At 39.1% G+C, this 25,020-nt stretch overlaps 1 protein-coding gene across 3 annotated transcripts in view; it reads right to left on the bottom strand.

Annotated features, from left to right (window-relative positions):
- Positions 1–1,576: 1,576 nt before the first annotated feature.
- The window catches only part of Cep70 (centrosomal protein 70), a 44,850-nt gene continuing 21,406 nt past the window's right edge, over positions 1,577–25,020 (bottom strand). For 2 of the 3 annotated variants that reach the window (XM_027414262.2, XM_027414263.2), the window contains 7 exons: positions 14,082–14,187; positions 8,986–9,156; positions 5,254–5,400; positions 4,994–5,162; positions 4,473–4,587; positions 3,398–3,477; positions 1,577–2,219 (listed from right to left, as the gene is read on the bottom strand). In XM_027414262.2, coding sequence (XP_027270063.1) covers positions 2,158–2,219; positions 3,398–3,477; positions 4,473–4,587; positions 4,994–5,162; positions 5,254–5,400; positions 8,986–9,156; positions 14,082–14,187 — 850 coding nt within the window. In that variant the 3' untranslated portion in view covers positions 1,577–2,157. The remainder of the gene's footprint in view (positions 2,220–3,397; positions 3,478–4,472; positions 4,588–4,993; positions 5,163–5,253; positions 5,401–8,985; positions 9,157–14,081; positions 14,188–25,020) is intronic. The other variant, XM_027414264.2, reaches the window with a different exon arrangement.

Here is a 25,020-nt window from a genome sequence, read left to right as displayed (position 1 = left end):
TTTTTCCGAGACAGGGTTTCTCTATGTAGTCTTGCCTGTCCTGGCTTGCCTGTCCTGAAACTCACTCTGTAGATCAGCCTGACCTCAAATTCACAGAGATCCACCTGTCTCTGCCTCCTGAGTGCTGGGATTGTACCATCACAGGCCAAGAATAAACACTGCTGAGTCATCTCTGTAGCCCCCACTATAATCTTTTAATTGTATTTCTTCTTTTATTCCCAAATATTGTTAAGGCCAGGTGTGGTGGCACATGCCTACTATATTAGCACTTAGGAGTGATGGAAAAAGGTCCAGGAGTTCAAAGTTAGCCTTGGCTATAGTGGACTCAAAGCCAACCTGGAATACAGGACAACCCATCTGAAACATGTGCATGTACACACATAGACTTTACACACATTGTCAAGACTTCCAACCTTTGGGCTAGAGAGATGGCTCAGTGGTTAAGAGTGCATAGTGCTCTTGCAGAGGACCAGAGTTCAGTTTCTAGTACCCACACTGGGCTGTTCACAACTGTAGGTAACTCCAGCTCCAGGGGATCCAGCATCCTTTTCTGGACTCCAGGGGCACTTGCACTCAATGCACGCATATACACGTGCACACAAACACACAGACACACTTTGTAAAAATGAGAGTAAATCCTTTGAGATAAAAAAGACTTCCAGCTGAGCAGTGGTGGCATACACCTTTAATCCCAGCACTTGAGAGGCAGAGGCAGGCGGACCTCTGTGAGTTCAAGACCAGCCTGGTCTACAGAGCTAGTTCCAGGACAGCCTCCAAAGCCAAAGAGAAACCCTGTCTCGAAAAACCAAAAAAACAACCAAAACAAACAAACAAACAAACAAACAAAAAAACCCTTCCAAACCTCCTCACAGAAATTTCTTGAGTAATTTTACCAAATTAGAATGAATAACCAAATGCTTTTCTAATGAAGCCATCAAAACATTCTATAGATTATGGGTTAGTTACATTGCTTTCTCAACCTGTGAGTCATGCTCCCTTTGGGGGGTTAAATAACCCTTTCACAGGGGTTGCCTAAGAGCATTAGAAAACACAGATGATTACATTATGATCCATAACAGTAGCAAAATTACAGTTGTGAAATAGCAATGAAAATAATTTTATGGTGGGGGTGAGCACAGCATGAGGAACTGTATGAAAGGGTTGCAGCATTAGGAGGGTTGAGAACCACTGGGCTAGTATTTAGAAATTTAACTACAAGTTAAAAGAACCTGAGGTATTATTTTATGCCATTGAAGTCTCAACCCTAAGGGTCTGGATGCCTGTTTTTTGGCACTCTCCATACTACCGTGCTGCTTCCCAGAAACACTTCACAAGCATTTTTAAAGGAGGGTGTGGGGTAGCCCAGAGCAGCTTGTGTTCATGGATGTCATGCAGAACACCGCCTGCCCCATCATATGAACAGACAGCATAGAGAGTAAGGAGAAAGCAGTAAGAGTAGGACTCTTAGGTAAAATGCAGTGAGGAGGAATCCATGACCCAAGCAAGACTCAGCCTAGGAAGATACTATGACTCATTATTTGTGAGCAATACAAGTAAGTCACTAAGAACACTTACATTTGTAAACTTTATAAAAATTTTATTTTATAGAAGTACAGTACATCAGTATTGCAAATAGACACATTTTCTGATAGACTTCTGCCTAATCATCTATTTCACCTCATGATCAACTTCCTATCTTTACACAAAGACAAAACTTTTTCTTTCTGCTTTGAAAGGCATCTTAATAGAATATGCCCATTAGTCCTGGTGGGAAAGCAGTGGCTTCCTATTGGTTGGGCTTAGAAAGCAATTGGCATTTTTCTTTCTCTGACCAAAAGGTCATTAAAACCTTGAACTTAAATGACACTTTCTATAATTTGTAATCTTTTCCTTAAAATAACCATTACATTTAAAACACTCAAGCATTACTTAGGAAATGATTAAGAGATCTAAAGTGAATTTACTATTTTAATAACTTAGTAGCTGCTTTCTATTAAATAATCAAAACTAAAACTTATATGATTGAAAATGATCCAATGGTCAGAGGCTGAATTCTGAGAGCTGATACATTTTAGAATCTTGACTCAGGATCAGTCCTCCAAAATACTTAAAATGTTAAGAATACAATTTACACAGTAAAAATGATTTGATTTGTTTTCAGTATGAAAGTACTTTTAATTTCTTTACTGCAGGTACAATGGCATCCAAATCATCAATTTCTGTAATAGAAAAAATAAGAATTATAAACAGTAATGTTTTCTAGTGAAAAGCTCATAAAAATAAACTCTCTACAGGCAAAATTCCAACCCTAGGGCAGGAATGGCAGTGAGTATTCTTATGCACATGGAGTCTTCTCCAAGAGCAGCTAGCTGGGGACTACTACTGCCTTGTACAGGTGTGCCATAGGGCATCTGTGATGTCCCTTTAACTTTATCAGCAGCATGGTCTTGGTAGCACATCCAATTGACCACGTTTATGATACATTGGTACCTCTTAAATGGGTAAGCCAATGTGGGTCCCAACATGCGTGGTCTTCATCTGAGGTTTTGGGAATTGATTTCTTAAAGAACACAGCATTCTTTCCTGATCCTTTTATTCTCAGAGTGGAGTGCTCTCAGACCTTCTTTTGGGAGGTCTGTTCAGTTAGAGATGTGTGGCACACGAGAACCGAACCCAGGGACAAGGCTTATCTACATTTTTAGACAAAGCAGTTCAGGTTCTTCAGCAGCTTCTTTCTGAGTTTGCTCTTTTTCTAAGGCATCAGATTTCAGTGAGCCTCAGCCAGCGTTCACTTTCTACAGCTCCTTACTCACTGAGGAAGCAATACTCTCCCTTATCCAGATACCATCCCTACTAGCAGGTTCCAAGTGGAAGGGTCTGCATTATTTTGCTTGGTCATTGTTTATAAACAAAGACAGAGCCAAAAGTCTCACAGAATTGCCATTTCTCATGAGAACAACCCAAAACAAGATAGTCTCACAGGGCTGGAGAGATGACTCAGCGGTTAAAAGCACTTGCTGCTACTGTAAGAGGACCTGGGTTCAGTTCCCAGCACCAACAAGATCTAACTGTCTGTAACTCTAGTTCCCGGGGACCTGACCACCTCATCTGGCCTCCTCAGTCATCTGCCCATACATACAATGCAGGCACACTCACACACATAAATAAAATATTTCAAAAGAAAAGAAAAAGATAGTTCCTATCTCTTTATAGACTGTCTTTTTCTATTCTGTGAATTAATCCTAACCAACTTTTTCCTGCAAAGCAGTTAATAGTTTCTAGACACTTTCCACCAAACACCAAAGGTAAAACATGAAGTCAGTATCTAAGAAACACCCTTCTCTCAAACTCACTGACATCTTAAGATGGAAATTTAGCCACTATCAACAAATCTTACCTAAGATTTCAAGGAGATCACTTGTAAAAGCTTGAAATGCTGGAAAAAATTCCTCATGTTCTTCCAATTTGTTGATAATGCTGTTTAAAAAATAGTTTACGAAAGTTTCCAACTTAGGGTTTTTGCATTTGATTGTTGACAGGTAATTGTAGACAGTACATTTTCAAAGTGAGAAGAAACTGTCTTGCTAAATTGAAGATAAACTTAATGTTCAATTACAGCAATACTTTCGTTTTATGATCTTAATTCATCTAATTTTCCTTTTTTAAAAAAGCGTATTATTTAGAACACTTACTAAAAATAGGCTTCTCTACCCAGTATGCCATTAAACATTAAGTACTAGTAGTCAGTAAAACAGTGAAAAGGAGGGGAGAGACCAATAGTGAAAAGCACTAAATATGAAGACTCAACTGCCAGATTACATAAGGGTTCTTCCAGGAAAACTTGCAGAATATATGGACGATGTGAGAGGTGTGTGTGTGTGTGTGTGTGTGTGTGTGTGTGTGTGTGTGTGTGTGTGTGTGTGTGTGTGTTTCACTATATTCTGCAGTATAAAATTAGTTTGCTGAATGTTGCTGAAAGCTACAATATCTCAGGAGGTTATTTTGGAGTAGGGGTTACTGGATAGAGAACCAGAGTTTCATGCATGGTAAACACAAGCTCTACCACTGAGCTATACATCAACCTTAGCCCCATAACATGTATATTTTAAATATCAGGTTTTATATTAGTGGTGCCTAGTTTTTTTTAATATTTATTATTTATATTCTAAACAAAAAATATATGATTAGTAATTACTCAGTAGTTTTGGTAGTATCCTAGAAATAGGTTATATGTTATAATACAACTCAAGAACTGATTATAAAGATTTTAATTTCCCTACATATAACTCCCCCAAGAGGCAAAGATAGGCAGATCTCTTTGTGTTCAAGGCCACCCTGGTCCACACAGAGTTTCAAGACTCTGAGACCCTCCCTCAAAAAAAAATTATCACTCCTGATAAGTAACTTATAAAGCTTTGAAAGTCTTTACTTTTTATCACTTCAAGTATTTTGAATATACTTTTAACATATACCTTTGTAGGTCTTCAGGCCCTAATACTTGTTTAACCTGATCATTCACATCCTCATTGATAATCTTACACAATTTTCCAACTGTGCTGACCACCACACACAGCGAGGATGAACTGTCTGCAAGAGAAATGAAAATATAGGATGGATATATATATATATTCAAGATTTTCCAAAATCATTACACTCATCTAACATTTCCTGCTTCAGTTACTCATTTTATTTTTGGTGGGAAAGGAATTAAGATTTATTTTTATTATATGTCTGTGTAAGTATTTGGGTGTGTGTACCTCTGAAAGGCAGAGGCCAAAAGAAAGCATTTAGTATCCTCCTCTATCACCCTTTGCCTGTTTCTTTAAGACACACTATCTCCTTGAGCCTGGAGTTCACAGTTTCTTAGCTAGGCTGGAAGCCAGTGTGTAACAATAAATCTTTCAGCCAAACCACCCGAGAGCCCACACCTAATTTCTGTTAGTTTATTAGGAATAGTTCTTAAATCAGTGCCCAAAATGACAAGGGTCATCACCTAGTTCTAAGAGCTCCTGGAGGTTTCTCACAGCGTTGTTCATTTCTCCAAGCCTGGTATACACTTCATTCATTCGGGGATAGACTCCATTTAGAGAATGAACATCAAATAGCTTTTGGAAGTGAGAAACAATAGCTTGCAAAGTTTGAAAGTTTAGCATGTTGCTGCTCTATAAGGAGAAGGTGAAAAAGATAGTTCACAACTTGAAATAATATTAAATATTTAATATCAACCTTTAAAATGGAACTGTCAAGTATTACCTCTTTCTTGTTTTCAACCTCTTCCAACATGGTATCTACCATACACAACAGATCTTCTACTTTGACACCATCATTTTCATCCGGTTTCTTTAAATTATGCCAAGGTACCAGTGCTGCAGACAGTATTTTTAAGGACTTATACAAATCCTTTACAATAAAAGAAACTACATGTGTTATTGTTTATAAAATGGTCCAACTAACAACACAGTAATAAGGTGGTCCAAAAATACATAGCCCTATGATCATCATCAGTATATTTTAATACCATTGACAATTTAAAACAAGTCTGGATGCTTTAAGCATTATATTATTTAAGTAGTTATATTATTTTTAAAATTATTTTTTATCAGTGCTGGAAATAGCCCAGGCCCTCCCTCACAAATACAAGGCAAATACTTTACCCCTGAACCATATCACTAGCCTAGGCTTTAAATATTTTTGGAGCACCTTTGAGGTAAAAATTTACATTCCAAAATACTTTTACTAGCACATAATTTGATGGTTTTCATCTTTTCACAGTGGTACAAAACACCACCACTGTCTAATTTCAGAACCTATCTATCTTCCAAAAAGAACTCCCACACCCAGGGCTGGAGAAAGGACTCAACACTAAGAGCGCTTGTTGGTCTTCAGAACACCCAGGTTCAGTTCCCAGCACCCACATGATGGTTCCCAACCATTCATAACTCCAGTCCAGAGGATCTGACACCCTTTTCTGACCTCCACAGGAACCAGACAAGCATGTGGTATATAAACACATATGCAGGCAAAATGTTCATACACATAAAAATTTAAAATAAAAAAAGAAATGCCACACCCACTCAAAGTCCTTTTCTATTCTTCTCCAGCCTCTCCAACTACTAACCCTGCTATAACCACTAACTTCCTGCTGCTATGGATTTGCCTACACTTGGTGTTTTATGTAAATGAAATTATACAAGTAACCACATGGGACTGACTTCTTTTGAGAACTGCCTGCATTTATTATTGGTGGGAATAAAAATTGTACAGCCATCATGTAAAACAGTACATAGAGGTTCCTCAAAAACAAAAAACAAAAAACAAAAAAAACAAAACAAAACCTAAAGATAAAACTGCCACACCGCCTACAATCCTACATCTGGGTATATATTCAAATAAAATGAAATTCTAACATGTCAAAAAGACGCCAGCTCCCACATGTTTACTGCAGCGCCATTCAGAATTGCCAAGGCATGGGACCACTGTAGGTGTCTGATGACAGATGAATGGATAAACACAAACAGTGTGCGTATGTGTGCATACAAACATGTACATGTATACAAAGAATACTGGCCATAAAGAGGATGCCATCTGTCATTTACTGAAACATGGATCCAACTGAAAGACATCATGTTAAGTCTATAAAATAGACACAAATACCACATGTTCTTACTCATAGGTAAAAGTTTCAAAGGTTAGTCTAATAGTAGTTCCTAAAGCCTGAGAATGGTTTGAGTACAAAAGAATGGAGACAGGATGGTTAACAGTCACAGGGTGCAGTTGGATAAGAGAAGTCATTTGTAATGTTCTATACCACAGTAGAGTAACTAAAGCTCACAAAATTCACTATTTTAAAATGGCTGGGAATTTTTCATGCTCTTAACACTGATCTACTCACTGAAATGTCACACATATGCATGGTTATATGTTAATTGAAAATAAAACATATAATAAGGCCAAGTGGCACATGCCTTTAATCCCAAAATCAGGCGGCAGAAGCAGGTGGGACTTTGTGAATTTAAGGTCAGCCTGGTCTACATGGCGTTCCAGGCCAGCCAGACTTGTATAAGGAGGCCTGACTCAAAAAATAAATAGGCAAACATGTAGGATTCTATAATATGTATTGCTACATTTCTCTTTTCCATTCATCTCTCAAACTGGTCATTCTCTTTTAAGTCATAAATCAGACCTAAGGAAAAAATAGTAACCGGGGAGATGTCTGTCCCAAAGTACAAAGTTCTACATTATAAAGAACTCTCCATATGAAGCATCATAGGACTTCATTTCTTTCCAAGGTGGATCCTGAATCTGTACTGTAAATATTAGAAGCAATACTAAAGGCCGTGAGCTACTTCAATGGCAGAAGAAACTAATTCTAGCTAATTTCCTCAAGTGTCTTTACAATAAACATTCTAACTATAAAGCTTTCTCATCTTGTCTTTCCCTTCTTTTGGAAAGGCAAGAGATGTTCCTATGCTAACTCTTCTGAAAGGGAGAAAGTAATTAGCCCTGTTATCTCCTACAGAGAGAACTCTGCCAAGCAGTGAGTGGGAATTTCCAGTTTCCACAAGTCATCTCTATTTCACCCTTTCCTGAGAAATAAACTAGAGAAACTCAGCCATATATATTAATCCAGCACTGTCAATCAAAAATGCTTATATATTATGTAGCTTTGTCTAAGCCCTAAAGAAAAAAGGAAATAAAAGTTAGGCTGACTGCCAAGATTCTTTCATGAACTGTATAAAGATAAAATTTTATAAATTAAACAAAAACAAAAACGTCAAGCCTGGTGTGGTGGTGCACACCTGTAATCCCAGCTCTTGGGAGGCAGAGGCAGGTGTATCTCTGTGAGTTTGAGGCCAGCCTGGTCTACAAAGTGAGTTCCAGAACAGCCACAGTGGTTATACAGAGAAACCATGTCTCAAGAAACTAGAAAGAAAGAAAAGAAAGAAGAAAGAACGAAAAGAAGACAATAACAAAATATTTAAAAAAAAACAAAACAAATAAATGAAAAATACCTCCAGTTGTTTGGGACTATAGTTATTCTGGATAATTTGGATAAATATTAATTGAGCACTCATGCATCACGAAGATCTTTGAGGCATATAAGAACAAATAAAGCTTTTTGTTCCCAAGAAGGTCACTCATTCTTAACAAGGTTCTTCAGATATTAGGACAAAATGCTGACAAATACTGTCACTAAATCATATCTTCATTAACTAGAGCAGGATTTTGTACATTAGTTACTGAAAGAAATCTAAGGTTTAAAAGGCACAGAAATGCAATACTATTAACTTTATAGCAAATCACTTCTCAATAAACCAATCAAGAAAATGCAAAAAACTCAAGTTACACAATAAAGAATAAACAATGATCTATAAATCAAACTGTTGACCATCACCTGCTCTAGTGATTAGACAAACACAAAAATAAACTCAGTTCTGAGAAAGAAATATAAAATGTGAAGACAGGAAAAATAGTCCAGTGAAGATTAAAATAAGGATAAGACACTACATCTGAGCCCGTGCGAAGGTCAGGACATGTGCAGCAAAGGTATCAGCAGGAGGGAGAGGGAGAGCATGGAAGAGCTTGGATGTACAGAGAGGGATCCAGAGTCTCAGGGAGGTGAAGTCTAAAAATCCTCTATGGTAGAGCTTTAGAGGAGGCAAGCTTAACAATAACAACAAATTTACAGGATTAGAAATGCGTAAGTCTGGGTATGGTAGCACATGCCTTTAATTACAGTGCTCAGGAGGCAGAAACGGGTGGCTATTTGTGAGTTCAAAGACAGCCTAGTCTATATACAGAGTTCCAGCCCAGCCAGGACTACAGAGTTAAACTCTGTCTCAAAAAAAATAAAATAAAATAAAATATGTAAGTGGCAGCAACATTCCAATTTTAGCAAAGTACTGTTAGCTTTACAGTTAAACAACAACAAAAGCCCAAGTCCAACAGATTTTCAAAACATGTAAAGAATATTCAGCTATTTACCTTTAAGGATGTCAGTTCATCTGCCCACGTTTCTATTATAGGAATAAGATGTTCAAATCCACAGTCCTGAACAGTATCTTTATTCAAGTTTTGGGCTCCTCCCTTTCTCTGCTTATAAATAATTACTGGAGTTCGAGGATTGTGGATAATTGAATTGATGCTGCACAGCACCTGTAAACACAGACAGTGTTTGTAGTTAAAATATCTGAGTCTGACACAGTGAGGATGGGAAAGGCGTGCACAGATGTCAACATGGCATCATTTTCAGACATTTGTAAATATTGTGGTAATGAAGTCTCATCAGCATAGATATACAAATTCTAAAGAAAACTAAATAAATTAATTTAGATTTGAAAGCGGTTAGCATCTATTATAATCCCACAGATTAATAACCATCTAGACATCCTTATCTAACCCTGAATGATTCCCTAACTCTGTCTCCTCATATTTAAGCTAAATATGATATTAAGGGGATCTTTCTATTTGTTTCACAATTTCAGTTGAAATTTCAAGTAAAGATAGTTACTAATTAAACCCCACTCATTCTACAGAGAAGTCCTGACGAGCCAGTCCAATAATTCTCAACAAATGCTATAAAACCCTGAGATAGGGCTCTCAGAGTATCTGCACAGGGTTTCTAGAGCTAGGAGCAAACACTGCTCTTCTCATCTGGCCAGAGCAAGCTACAGCAAACAGGTGCTGAGAATCTGACTTCTAATGCTTGTTCATAAGCAAGTTTTTGTTTTGGATTCATTTGTGTTTCAACATTTCACTTCTATTAAAAACTCATCTATTAATGTCAATTAATTGAAAAAAACATTTTCCTCCAAGTTATGAATCAAAGCAGGGAGACAGCCTTCTTTCCCCTGACACCAAATGTCAGGAAGCAGCTTCTCCCACCAAAATGGAGAGATTTTTTTTTACCCTTTGAACTTGAGCTGGTTTAGGGTCTATCTTTGGTTCACAGAATTTACTAAAAAAAATGTCATGCCAGTTTGAGTCTTTAAAAAAAAAAAAAAAGTTTGCTTGTTTTGTTTTTATTTTTTCAAGACAGGCATTCTCTGTATAACAGCCCTGGCTGGCTTTGAAATCAAAGAGATCTGCCTGCCTATGTGTCCTTAGTGCTGAGATTAAAAGTGAGCACCACCATGCCTAGGCAGAGGGGGAAATAGTTCTTAAGTGGTCTAGATCACTGTTTACACTCTGCTGCCACCACATGGCCAATTCCAGGTAGAACTGTGCAAGCCCATTCATCCCCATCGCTTATAGTTCACTCATCTTCCACAAGAAGAGCTCTAGTGACACACTATCAACTTATGGCCAATATCAGCAGATCTATATACTGTCCAAGCATGATGCTATTAAAGGGTACTTTAAGTCACTAAGTTTTAGAAGATGTCTGTCACATAGCAAAGATGAACTGGGCCATATGTGAACATCACAGTGGAGAAGAAGAAATGGGCAGCAAGAGAAGCCTGCCCCTTTGTCTTGTGATAGGGTAAGAATATACTCTGGCCAATTAGAAATACTGGACGAGAGATTAAAAACATGAAAACAACAACAACAAAAAGCTGTCTACGGCTGGAGGGCCACAGCAGTACAGCACCTAAGGGTGGGAGAAGAGTTCATATGAAGTTAGTGGTAAAATGCACTGCCCACAAAATAAATGCTGTGTTGTTAAAGGTCCCCATTTAGGAGAAAGGACAAAACTAAACATGTGCATGTGTGCACACACACACACTCCATGAAGAAAAGCAGGCTATATTTGGACATCATCCCCACCAAGGGCACCAGTGCTATAATACAGCAGCACCAGAAAGAAAGATGCCACCCTCATTCTCTCTTCTCACCCATCATCCACCCTTTACTATCATTCCTGGAAATGCCAAACTTTGGGGACCAGAAGAAACAATGGAGCAAGGAGAACACACCCATTGACCACATGGTAGAACAGGTCAGGTATGAGCTAGAATATTTTTTGACTGAGGTTTGAATGGATTATTTTAAATTGCCCAACTTTTCATTATAAAACATTAAAACAGCCAGGTATTGGTGGCGCACGCCTTTAATCCCAGCACTCAGGAGGCAGAGGCAGGTGGATCTCTGTGAGTTCGAGGCCAGCCTGGTCTCCAGAACGAGTGCCAGGATAGGATCCAAAGCTACACAGACAAACCCTGTCTTGAAAACCCAAATAATAATAATAATAATAATAATAATAATAATAATAATAATAAAATAAAACATTAAAACAAACCTGGCATGGTGTCACATGCCTTTAATCATAACACTACAGAGACAGAGGCAAGAGGATCTTTGGGAATTCAAGGCTAGCTTGGCTGGCAAGTTCCAAACCAGCCAGGACAACACAGCAAGATCCTGTCTCAAAACAAAATTAAACAAACAACCACCAATATTTTAAACAAACAAAAACTAATGTGTGTTAAACAGTGTTTCAGGCTTTGCAAGAGAAACAACACCAACAGGAAATGTATTTGTGTGTATATATAAGTGGGCCTTGTATAATCACTTGAAGGCTAGAATATCTCACACACACACACACACACACACGTGAGAGAGAGATCATATTTTAAAAAGAAAGATTTACTATAAGGAATTGGCTCATGCAATTAATGGAATCCCATGACTATCAGTTAGCAATTTGAGAAGAGACCCAGAATTGTAGTTCCAAAGCCCTAGAAGGCTGACACTTTGGATCAAACCTAAAGGTAGGAGAACTAACCAAAACCAAACAAAGTATGTTAAAAGCATGCATTAGAAATTCCCCCTGGGTCTTTTTGTTCTGTAAGTGACTGGATGAGATCCACCTACCACAGGAGTACAATGTATTTGTCTGCCATTCATTCACCCACAAGTACACTGTTTAACCAAGCATCTGGGCAATGTAAAGCCCAATCAAGCCGACACATAAAATTAGCACTCAACATAATCACTACCTAAATCCAGTAACTGTTAACATTTTCCTAGCTTGGCTCACTCTGTCTGCAGGGTCAGCTAAATCAAGCTATCATCATTCTTTACCCTCAAATAGTAAAGCATGCATCTCTTAAAAGCTGGTATAGTCTATACAATATAGTGCCACTGTCACACTGAAGAAAACTGACAACTCCTTAATATCACTGATATCTGAGCTGAAGTTTTAATATCTTATTATGTATACTATTTGACTCTCTAGATGTGATGATGAGCACTACAATAGGGACCACCCAAAGACAGGTAAAATAGATCATTCTTTCAACCTTGTTTGTTTTCTCTCTTATTTTACCTCTTTAATTAACTTCAGAGCCTTTTAGAAAGTGTTTTAATGAGGTCCCAGGTCTGTCAGATGGCCTGAGTTTAGGTATTACCTGCCCCCTGTCTCTGCCCTTTCTTAACACCTTGCGTGGTATTTAAAAAACAAAACACACATAATAAAAGTAATTCCCCATTTATCAACATGAAGTCTATCCTATTTAAGAAATCATCATCAAGTATGAAGATGAGGGCCAGTGACATGGCTTGCTTACCACCAAGCTGAGTTCCGTCCCCAGAACCCACATGGTCCACCCACAAGTTGTTCTCTAACCTCCACATGTACACCAGGAACCCATGCATGCACAAACACACACAAGCGTACACACACACACACACACACACACACACACACACACACACACACACGAATCGTGACGATGAGATCAGCATTTTATCTTGAATTTCTGTCCTGTGCATACTTCAAGCTGCAACTAATGGGTCTCCTGGTAATATGACTTCAGAGGTTATTTAGAAGGCTTTTAGTTTTCATGAAAATATATTTCAGGGGGCTGGAAAGATGGCTCAGCAGTTAAGAACACTAGTTGCTCTTCCAGAGGACCTGGGTTCAATTTTCAGCAATTTTCAGTTGTAACTCTAACTATTGTTCCAGGGGATCTGACACCATCATACCAATGCACATAAAATAAAGTTAAATAAATTATTTAAAAATATATATTTCAATATTTAATTTCAATTATATATAAACTCATGATTTTAATGGAAGAATTAATTCCATCAGAATTTTTACAGGTGACAATTTACATTGTCCTGTATGAATTAACTACCTTTTTGATAATTAGCAGTAAAAGATATAGTAACAATGTAGAAACCATAAAGTAACTTAAAGCAATTCCCGCAGAGATAAGAATTTTTAAAAGAACAGGAAAAGCCTTTAAGAAAATTCCATTGCTTAATTAATTAATTAAATTCATCTTAGCTTTTCCTGTTCTCTGATCACCTTTAGATTGCTTTAAACAACAACAACACAGGGAGTTTATCAGTGTCAGTGAGCTCTCTGAATGACATGAATTACTGCTTTTCTTTTAAGGCAGAAACAAAACAAAATTAAAAAGGACAAAGAAACATCTGTCAATCTAGCAAATGCCAGAAAAAGAAAAGAAAACCAAAGAGTAGAGCAGGAAACCAAGTATATGAAAAGCAGTAAGATGCCAACAGTAAGAGTGAAATAAGAGCTGGTCTCCACACACACAGGCTCTCATACTAAGCCCATGCAAGCAAATGAAAGAGTCCCAGTTACATACTCACAGAGAAACAGCTAAAATAAAATTCTCATAAAGTTGCCTAGATCTTATTCACAACAGCAATGAGAGTCATTAAATACCTAGAAAATAAACCTGACAAGAAATACACCTAAACTAAATTTAAAATATATAAAACTTTAATCTCAGCATTTGGGAGGCAGAGGAAGATGGATCTCTATAAATTTGAGGCTAGCCTGGTCTACATAGCAAGTTTCAGGACAGCCCAGAACTTCAGAGAGAGACCTGTCTTAAACAAACAAACACCAAACATTTCTAAATGGCTGGAGATCACATGTTCAAACACATGAACCTATAGGGGGCATTTCCCATTCAAGTCACAACACAATGCCATTATATATGGGATTTTGCAGATTTAGGCATCCACAAGTATCCCAGAACCAAGCCCCCACAGATACCTAGAGCTGTCTGTATACAAACATTCCTTACCAAGTGGCAACAAATTATACTGCATAAAACCAAGGATCTTCACAAACACCAGTCTTTTCATCAGCTATTCAATACCTGAAAGTATCTCTGGTCAACTAGAACCTGTTGATGGCTGTCTTTGCTGGGCTCATCTTTTTTCTCCGTGTAATCAGTCTTTTTTTGACCAGTAAGCGCTTGTAATCTAAAGGAGGAGGAAAAGTCAATAAAAATGTTTTCTTAGAAGATTAAAATAACTAAGTCAATGACAGAGCTGGCCTCCCCCAAAACCTTGTTTTTTTTTATTTATATGTGTGTGTGCACCCATGTGCAAACTTTATGTATGTATGTATGTAAAGTGTAAACCATACGGCCCCTGGAAAAGTTCCAATACATCACAAGTAAGAAGTAATCTCTAAACACGAGGGCTCTCCCAGATCAGAGGCATCCCTTTGGGCCCAGGGAAGAGTAAGGAGAGAGGTGTCTCTCCAAGGAATGCTTCCATTTACTAGACAGGGTCAGATGGATTTGACCCTAACCAAGATCACATCAAATCCTCTGCTCTACTTCTTAGAAAACTAAGTAAGACGGACCCTCAGAGTCATAAGGAAAAGGTTCTTTTCTCCCTATCCAGGGCTGGCCAGAACGCCCACTAAGTGATTGGAAATCTTGGCCTCTAGGAGCAATTTAAACTACAATACCATCATTCCGCTCAATCTGCTTTGCAAGCAAGAGGGAAAATGGACTGCTATCCCATATATTCAATTTGTCCTTTTACTTGAAGGATCACCCTTAATTGGCCCAAGTATGTAAAATGTACCCCTATACTTTGGCTGTGATATGATCTCATCTAAAAAAACGAGTCAGCAGGCAAGAACAAGTCTTCAAATCCTACAAAGTATCCAAATCCCCAAATTCATGAACTGCCCAACATGACTGTTTCCACCCCTGTAAGTCTTCTGGCTATCCATCCCAATCTGCAGCCCTTTAGACAGAGCAGACCTCTTCCCAGTGTGGAAACGCTGTCCCCAGATGTGCCCCCTTTTCTTCCACAAGACATGTTTTCAATTAGGCAGATCTCCAGAATGGAGTCTGGGACAACCTATGTGCATGGCTCCTTTCTCTGTCTATACTAAAAAAGAGACCTGGGGAGCTTTATTGGCAGCCCAGTTGGGTATGTCCAAACCTTTGGAGAGCAAGCCAACTTTGTGATTTCACATGCTGTTGTTAGAATAAACTCTAACACTTCTAGAAAGGTAAGTGATACGTTAGGACATCCATGATGGAAATGACTTTTACACTTCCAGGGAAATAAAGGTATCCCCCAACTTCCCACTGGTAAAGAGGCAGTTCTAATCCAATCCCAAATTCAATCCAGAAGATCAAGGGAAAGGATGGATTTGGGGTACTCCTTTACTGCAACCTAGAAGGTCTCAGAAAGTCAGCAATTAAGCCCTTAAACGATGCCCAACTGACAACAGTAAGTCAGAAGGTAAGGAGATTTCCATGATATGCTACCAAAGATATCAAGAGGCTGTAAAATATATACTAATATAGAACCAGGGTCATAGGAAGAGATCATACAACATGATAAATGCCCGACTTGATTAGCCATGTATATAACTCCAAAAATTGGTGACTGAACCAGGCAAGCCATTGGATAATTTAATCCAAACTACTACATTGATCTTTTATAACTGGGCCCAGGAGGATAGATAAAAGGATAAATGTCATGGAAACTGCAGATAGCCACACAGGTGAATCCTCAAGAAACACAATTAGGATTATCGGAATGCATTTCTTATGCAGGCAGGAAGGCTATTTCAGGTGAGACAAATGCCTTCCCCAGGACCCTTCCCTCTTTGTAAGGGTGATCTCTAAAAGATTGGATGATCTCCCAACTCAATGAGGATCAATCCAGCTTGAGGAGTCCTGAGATGTCTTTACAATGAAGGAAAGTCACATCAATTTCCTCATCAACACAGGAACCCAATTCTTAGTCCTCCCATTCTCCCCTGTCTCTGATCCCCCAAAGGCTATCATCTGGGGCTCATTGAGCATTATTTACCCAGCTTCTTTCCTGTTAATGGGTAAATCTCTATCTTTGCCACTTCTTTTTGGTGATTCCCCCAAACTCCTGCCACTCTTTGGAAAAAAATATCTCTTGGCCAAACTCAAAGTAAAATTTCTTTCTCTAAAACAACATTATTGTCTGCTGCTAATAGAATCCAAATTGTTCAAACTGCATGGGCAAATGGGAAATTAAAAGGGAAGGCTAGGACCATCATCCCTATGTTCTTTCATTTTAAAGATTCTTTCCAATTTACACATCAGAGACAATATCCTTTAATACCAGAAGTTAGGGACAGGCTCATCACTGTAATTAAAACATTAAATAAATAGGAATCATTAATTCAATGATCAAATCCACATAATACCCCTATCTTGAAAGTAAAGAGGGGAATCCAACAAGAGATTAGCTCAGATCTTAAGACTCCTCAAGGGAGCAGTTGTTCTCTTTACTCTGTAATTCCCAATCTCAGTACTCTCCTGATTCAGATTCCTCCCTGCACCATTTATAACTCTGTATTAGTAAAGAAACTTTACTTTCATTTCCATGCACCCAGCTCTGCCTTTGATGATCCTTTGAAGGGCTGGACAGGCCACATGGACTATACTCCTGCAAAGGTTTCAGGATTGTCCACACCTTTTTGGGCCAGCCCTCTTCCAAGATTTAATGGAACGAGCCCATAATAGGCCACACTATTCCAATACATAGATGTTCTCCAAGGAGATTATGGTCTGGGCTTCAGGACCTCTCTTTAACCTTTTTGCTGAAAGGGGCTACAAGGCAGCATGGGAGGGCCTTCCTAGTAGTCACAGGATAGCATACACTTTGAATCCCAAGATATGGTGAAATGAGTTTCAAGAAAACTCAAACCCAAGGCTGAATGGACCTCTGAATCCATGCAGGCTTTTCCAAAGAAAGGAGGCCTTAACCCACTCTGGGACTGCTCACCCGACCAGTTTTCACCTCTAGTTATAAAAAGAGACAGCATTAGGGGCAATAACACAATTTCAAGGTCCCTCACCCTAACCAGTAGGACACAACAAGAACTACAAAGAGCCAATAGATGGCCTAGCTCTCTTCAGGTTGTAGCCTTAGTAGGACTTCTAAGCACCAAGGCTCAAAAGTTTATCTTTGGATATCCCCACATAGTCCACACTCTGAATGAATTGGGACATTTGAATTCTAAAGGGAACTTAGGGCTATCTGATAGCTGATATACTCAGCCCTTATGGTGGACAGATCAGATAGTATTCTTAGGATATGCAGAGAAAAAAAAAGCTTACCTCTGCCAACTTTACTGCCAGAAGGGGAAAGGGTATCACTTCATTCAAGCAAAGAGGTCCTAACAGAAAGCTATACAGCCCAGCTGATCTCATAGATCAACCTTTACAACTCCTGACTTGGTACTCTATACAGATAAGAGATCCAGCACTAAAGATATGCAGGGTATACAATACCTACTGGTTTTGGCATTTTTACTCAGTGACTGCCCCCAGGACTTTGATGCTTGGCTTGCTGAATTGATAGCCCTTACCAAAGCATTAGAATTAACACGAGAAAGAGAGTCAGTATATATATAGACTCCAAGTACTTCCTTGATTCTTCATGCTCACACAACAATATGGAGAGAAGGGGGACTACTGAAGACAGAAGAGAACCCCATCAGTCAGTCTCAAGAGAGAGCCTTAAGCTTCTTGGTGCAATCCTCTTGCCCTCCCTGGTATCTTGTTTATAAACTACTATTCTAGGCATCAAAAAGGAGAGGATCGTCTAGCTAAGGGAGCAGATTCAGAAGCTGAGAGAGCTACACTGAGTCTTAGGAGGAATGCCCTATTCTTTGGGAGGAATCCTTACTACCTCCTAAAAGATCCAAATATTCCACTGAGAAAATAGCCTTTGGTTGTCATTTTGACTAAAGACGGTGGCTCTCTCCCACTGACCAGTTGCTATTACCAAAATCTCTTCTACAGAAAGCTTAAACATCCCTTCAGATGTTATCACTTAGGAAGGAAAACACTTTTCTAGCCAGAAGGTATTTTAGGCCAAGGTCTCAAGGAAGCAATCCAATAGGTGGCACAAAGATGTGAAAGATGCCAAAAGATTAACCCACCAAACAGGCACTTTCAACTTTCAGTCCCCAGGACCCAAAGACAAGGACTTTATATCTAGAAGGAGACTAGCAATTTTACTTCATTCAAATGCAGGGAAGGCCTAATTCTATGTCCTTTAGTTTTAGTCAATACCTACATGATCTGGATAGGCTTTTCCATGCAAAACACAAAGGGCATCAGATATGGTTAAGATTTTACTTATAGAAATAACCCCTTGATTTGGGCTTTCTAAATGCCTCCAAGTGACAACAGATGCCTTTGGGGCAGAAGCCACTGAAAGCCTAACTTAAAACTTTAAGAATTCAGTTTCACCTACATTGAACCTCATGTCTTCAATTGTCAGGCAAGCTGGAGAGGCTAATAAACTTTAAAGAGGCATTTATTTAAAGGAGCTCATTCAGGAAACCAGATCTCCTTAGACTAAATACTCCTAGCTTTAGTCAGGCTTAGAAATACCCCTATCAGGGCCTAATCCTCTTTGAGGTACTACATGGCAGGCCATTTCTTACCAGTGATTTGATGCTGGACCCAGAAATGGCCAGGCAAATTTCCCATGTTAACCAATTAGCAAAATTCCAGAAAATAAGCTGGGTTTTCTCAAGAGAAACAACAGTGGATCCATCACACTAGCTTCAAGCCTTAGACTGCTCCTGATACTCCTAAGCTATCAGTGTGGATCCTGAGACCAAGACCAGCTCATTCCAGTTACTCTTGTGAGCCACTGGGGGAGGGGGAAAGACCTTAAGCTGCTCTTCAAACAACATCTTCCAACTAAAGATAAGTTCATATGAGTGCAAAGTAGCAGCATGTATTGGCACCACTATTGCTGTGGCTTTTAATTTATATCTCACTTGTGTTGTGCCTACTGTAGTTTGTGGTGTCACTTTCCCCATAATTCAGGATGACTCTGTTGTACCTCCAGATGATTTTTTAACTACTCTAACACCCACTCTCCCCATATTCCAATGTCCCACCCAGGAACCTAGTATTTTTGAACCAAGTTCACAGACCTGGAAAAAAACAAGAGTTTTCATCACCCTCCAAAAATGGAAGTTCCTACATTATCCAATTTGAATCAAATACAGGACTGCCCCCAAGTTTTGGAGTGGAAGGGAACTACTCTACATCTTTATAAAGGGGACGATATCTCGGGGATCCTTTACTTCATACCTGGAACTCCAATCGATAAAGCAATACCTTTTGGGAATCCCCAAAATAAAATATCTGGTTCTTTCTCTTCTGCTATGGGAGAAACAGGGGAAATCCTTATCAGACAGCAATCTCACCACTGTGTTGCTGTTAACATTCCACCCGAGGTCTCTAAGAAGCCCTTCAAGGACTGGGCAAAAGTATGCAAGGTCCACTGTTCTGCCACACACTGCCCACCAAATTCCCTACCCTGTAGCTGTGGATGGATTATTCAATTCCCAGTGACACAAAGTCTCAGCTTGTTGGGAGTGACATGGTGGACCCACATCCCAACAAGTACTAATGTCATCCTTAGGCCTGGAAGGCTCTGGGAACCTTTATGGCACACTCATACCTCAGCCTACCTGGGAGTTACTTCTACCAGGCTAACCCTATACTGGGACATCTTGAGATTTTGGATCCATACCCATTACCCTAACTCTACTCAAGCTACTGCACTTCGATGGAGCCAATAGCCCCAGTGTACTTCCCAGAATTGGCTTACAATTCAAAAGAAAGGAGATCTTTTTGGTAACTAGGCACTGGACTCACGGAACAAGTTGAATGGGCCACAACAAAAGGGAGACGTTCTCTAGAAAAAGACTCTCTCTCCAGATTAGGACACAAGGTAGAGTTACTATTTCAGGAGGAAACTGGGGGATGGGAGACACTTCCAAATGAAAATTCAAGCTCAACAGATTGGCTAACTTATATTAAGCAGGCCTTACAAAATTACTCTCTGACCCAAAACTGGGAGAGGGCCTACACCCTAACTCAACAGGGACTATTAAGTATGCTGATGCAAATGGATTCAGAATTAGCTATGGGACAATGGCCAACCATTCTTAATGCAGAAGCACACACCAAAAACCTATGGAAAAACCATGGGGAACTCAGGCTCTGGAAAATAACTAATAAATGCAACATGAGTCATTGCACTCTGTCCAGGTTCCTAGGTTAAATGAATCAACAAAGTATCCTATTGCAATTAACTGGGCTAGGGGAAATTGAAGAGGATATTCACATAATACCCATTGGACAAAGGTGGGCAGTCCTCCAAAATGAATCTCAGTTGAACTTTATTTCTCTCTCTGAGTGTGAACAAAAAGGTGGTATCTAGCTATGTACCCAAAAGAAATGGACTTCTGATTTTTCTCAGGCCTGGCCCTTAGTCTCAGTTCCAACTAGGAATAATGTTTGATACATGGGAAAAGGAATATTTTGCTGGGAGGGAATACCTAATGAAACTGTCATGTTATCAGACTTCTCCTGTAAGAAGACAAATCACACACTCCCTTACACTGGAATTTGGTGCATCACCAAAGAAATAAAACAGATCTACTTAAAGTCTACTAATAAGACCTATGATAACCTTGATGCCCAAGAAACATTATCTCTAGAGCTAAAAACAAAACACATCCTATGACATTAAAATCATGAATGCACAATGGCCTAAGACTCAATTAGATTTGGCAAATAATAAGGAAATCAAATTTCTTAGAGAAGACAATAGAATACTCTACAAGATACACTTAAGAGTGGACAAGGGAGGAAATGACATTCTTGAACTTGCTAACACCTGATTGGGTAAGTGCTTCTGTGTATGTGTTTGTCTTATTGGATGATAAATAAAGTACTGTTTGGCCAGTGAGGCAGCAAGTTAGGCAGGACTAGAAGTCAAGGAGGATTCTGGGAAATGTAGTTAAGAAGTGGTGATCCAGGCAGGAAGTGACATAGCAGGGAGACTCATATATAAGCAAGGGCAAGAAGAAGTCGTGTCTGATAAGTTTTATAATAAAATATATAGATTTATGATAATTAAGACTGAGTAACAGATAAGAAATCCTAGTTGTTGGCCAAGCAGCATTTGTACCTAACATAAGTCTCTGTGTGTTACTTGGGACCCACGTGGCCAGTAGAACTCGGGCGCTTTTGCAGACTTATTGCTACAAACACCTATAGCCAAACATGCCAAAGTTTGTGGCTGGCTATCATGTATTTTTCCCTCATCAATAGCCTTACTTGAGATGCAATAGACACTCCTCTTCACCACCTTCATTATACTGCTCTTAATCTTATTTAATATATGGTTTAGATGACACCACAAATACCAGGAACATAGGGCAATGAAAGAAATCTATCATCACCAGGAACTAAAATGACAGGCCAGCCAGGTGTTGGTGGTGCATGCCTTTAATCCCAGCACTTGGGAGGCAGAGGCAGGTGGATCTCTGTGAGTTCGAGGCCAGCCTGGTCTCCGGAGTGAGTGCCAGGATAGGCTCCAAAGCTACACAGAGAGACCCTGTCTCGAAAAACCAAAAAAAAAAAAAAAAAAAAAAAAAAAAAAAAAAAAAAAAAAAAAAAAGAAAGAAAGAAAGTAGGAGTTAGGTAGTTAGATCCCATGTTAGGTAGATAGTGAAGGAAGAGGAGCCTTGAATAATGTTAAATTGGTGTATACTAAATGGATGTTGGACATTATAGAGGAGGGCCCACAGCCAAAAAATAACTTTTCTATTCCAGCATACCTCACATCAGAGAACAGGTACTTGTAAAGACATGTGCAGAGAGGATAAGGCACATGAACAAAGTTTCAATACCTCATGGATCCAGAGCCCCAACTAACGGAAGTCCATCATTCAATCCCTGAATACATCTTGTGTTGTAAGAGACTTCCTAGTTAAACTGGTAATGGAGGTGCTAATTGGCTCAATATAAAAAACACTGCCCAAAGATAACCTGCAGACTCCAAACTCCAGGACCTCTCCTTTCCAAGAGTCTGTTCTCAACTACTACTTTTGCTTTGATTAAAACATTAGCACTGCTATACTTTGAATCCTTTACTGCCTTTTAATTATTTAATTGGTGGAAAAAGAACTCGACCACTACACACTGCAATAAGGTTTGTGGCGCTTCTGCCTACTGATTCATCCGCTATCCCTTACCATCATCACCATTATTATTGTATTTATGCCACATTGAAATTGTCTTATCTATTCTTTCATGATCCTCCTCCCTTCATGCCATCTCTACGAGGCCAGGAACCTTTTCTATTTGGCTTATCATTGCAACCCCAGTGTCTAGAATGCCACATAGATACTAGGAAGTACTCCTGGAAAGCCAGATAGCCCAGCAATACAAGGAAGGGATATTTACTGATTAAATGCAACCTTTCCTAACTTTCCCCTAGACTTCTCCATTTAGTTTTTCTCCCCAACCTTAAGGTAAGCAGATACACAACAAGTACCTCCTAGTCCTTGTCTGCCCTTTCACTGTGACGTGTTACCATGGGGAGGAGAAAGAGCAATGATCACTGAAAACGGAAACAATATATACTAATGACGCAAGTGAATTAATATATCTAATGCATATGCTGTTTTCAAAATAATTCATCCCAAAGCTTCACAAATTACTTTCTCAAGCCCTAGCCTTTTGTATCAAAGAATACACATAGATAATCTTAAGAAAGTAACATTACTACCTGAAATCATCACTTTAAAATACCTCCAGAGACCTCAGTTCTCAAAGCATGGGAAGGAGTTAAAGGTGGTAGATAAGACTGGCTCACTGTGTGTTTTCTGGCACTTTTAGGTTTTAAATAACAAAATTTACTAAACTTTTCAGATCATCAGCAGTACAGCATTTACCCTAGTATGCTCAAGACCCTAGCACAATAATTAAATATTTTCAAATCATGACTAGCTACAATAAAAAATACAGGATCTGGTATCTACAATTTCATTGCTTCTCTTGCAATTCTTCCATTTCTAGAGATAATTTTCCATTAAAATCTTTTTTCTTGTCTTTTCTTCCTATTCTTATTTCTTTATTCAATTGAGATGAGTATCAAGCCAACTCCAGGCCCAGAAAGACAAATGTTATATGCTCTGTTCCTAACTTCAAATCATTTGTGTATGTAACTTGGAACATATGTGGGAGGCAGAAAACTAGAAAGATGCCTTATGAAGGTAACACATTAAAGGAAAGAGGACAGTAGATCATAGGTGAAATGAAAGTAGCAAGGTGGAATAATGGGGGCATACAGGCTTAATCAGGAAGAGGCACACAGTATGAGAGTACCAAGGAGGAGGAGAGGAAGGCTGACCCAAGGAAAAGTTACATGAAAATCCATATGGATGTCTACTATCTTACAACCTGGTTTTTAAAATTGGAGGGAAAGAAGAATTATATATTAATAAGAAACGAATACTGAGTGTTAACGGGTCAGGTGGGGGTGGGTAGGGTTAAAGAGAGAACCTATTAATTAAAAAACTAAAGCTGTGTGAAAAAGCCTTATGGAAAGATGGTTTGACATTACAACTTAAAAATATTTTTTAATGAAAATACTCTGCATGGGTGGACATGCCACTCCTAGAATACATGGGTGTGAAATGTGAGATACTTTCTAGGAATTAATGGTCAGGGATGCCCTAGAGGTCTCCAAAACAACACAGGCCATTCTCATAGCCCCTGGTTACCCACCCAACTATTAGGCAAGACTCTATAAACCCTATTGATGAAGACACTCTGGCTGTAGGACATACATACAGAAGTATATCTCAAACCAACCAGGAAACTTCCTAATGCTGGCTACCTTTCATAGTGTTAGAGGTGCTATGTAGGCTTCTGAAGGAGAAAAGACATCAATGTTCTAACCAGTGCTGGACCCTGAATGCTGCAGCACTGACCTACCAGGCAAGATAAGCCTGCTGGTTCAACAGTGGCATGGGATAACAGCTTTGTGGTTGGGCTTGAGGACTGTTCCCCAAGAGGGAATTTCATGCCTGGTCCTTTAGTCCTTGTCAAAAGCCCATGACTCAGGAGTCATAGGCCTTAGGGTAGAACCTGCCATTGTCATTTTGATGCAAATGCTGTCTAAATATCTATGTTAATACCTATAAACCTGGGATGCTCTCAGTTTTGATCAAAGTAGTTTCTTTGGGCAGTAGGCAGCAGTCAATGGAGAGAAAAACAATTGGTCAAAGTGCTGAGAATAGGGGGCCAAATGCTCAGCTTTATCTCACCCCACACTCCAGGACCAATGCAGAAAGAACAGAAGAGCCAGGCAATGATAGAGGGCTGCTGTGAAATTCTGTATTTGGGACATAACAATAGCAGTCATGAACCCACAGCACTGTGGTTATAGAATTAAGCCAGATAAGATTCCAGCATAGACCATCCAAGCCCCACTCTTTCTGCTACTGGCAGTTAAGTTTCTGGGGGAGAAAATCACTCCTTTTGAGGATGTGGACACCAACAAGATTCCCATGCTTCAGAGGACAAACCAGATCCATGCACATATATGGGTAGCACCAACTGGACTTAGAGGGTTTTTTTTTTTTTTTTTTTTTTTAAGCACAAAGTTAGTTAAGGAGTTATAAAGGAGAAATGATGTACATAATCATATCTCATTATCTGAATGCATGAAATTCTCAAGAATATATAAAATAAAAAAATATAGCCCAGCCTAGCCTCGTATTTGTGATCCTCCTGCCCAACCTCCACAGTGCTGGGATTTATAGGTTCATGTTAGCATGTCTGGCTCAAAACACTTGTAATGTCACATCTCTCATCGACCTGGTAATTCCAAGCCAAGCTTGCTGTATTATAATACACAATAGCTGATAAGATATAAAACAAATAATAAACTATGGGACCCAACTATAAGCTA

The sequence above is a fragment of the Cricetulus griseus genome, chromosome 4 (genome assembly GCF_003668045.3).
Source record: "Cricetulus griseus strain 17A/GY chromosome 4, alternate assembly CriGri-PICRH-1.0, whole genome shotgun sequence".
NCBI classification, from domain to species: Eukaryota; Metazoa; Chordata; class Mammalia; order Rodentia; family Cricetidae; genus Cricetulus; species Cricetulus griseus.
Note: the sequence above shows the minus strand (reverse complement) of the source record. Positions and strands in the feature narration are given on the sequence as shown.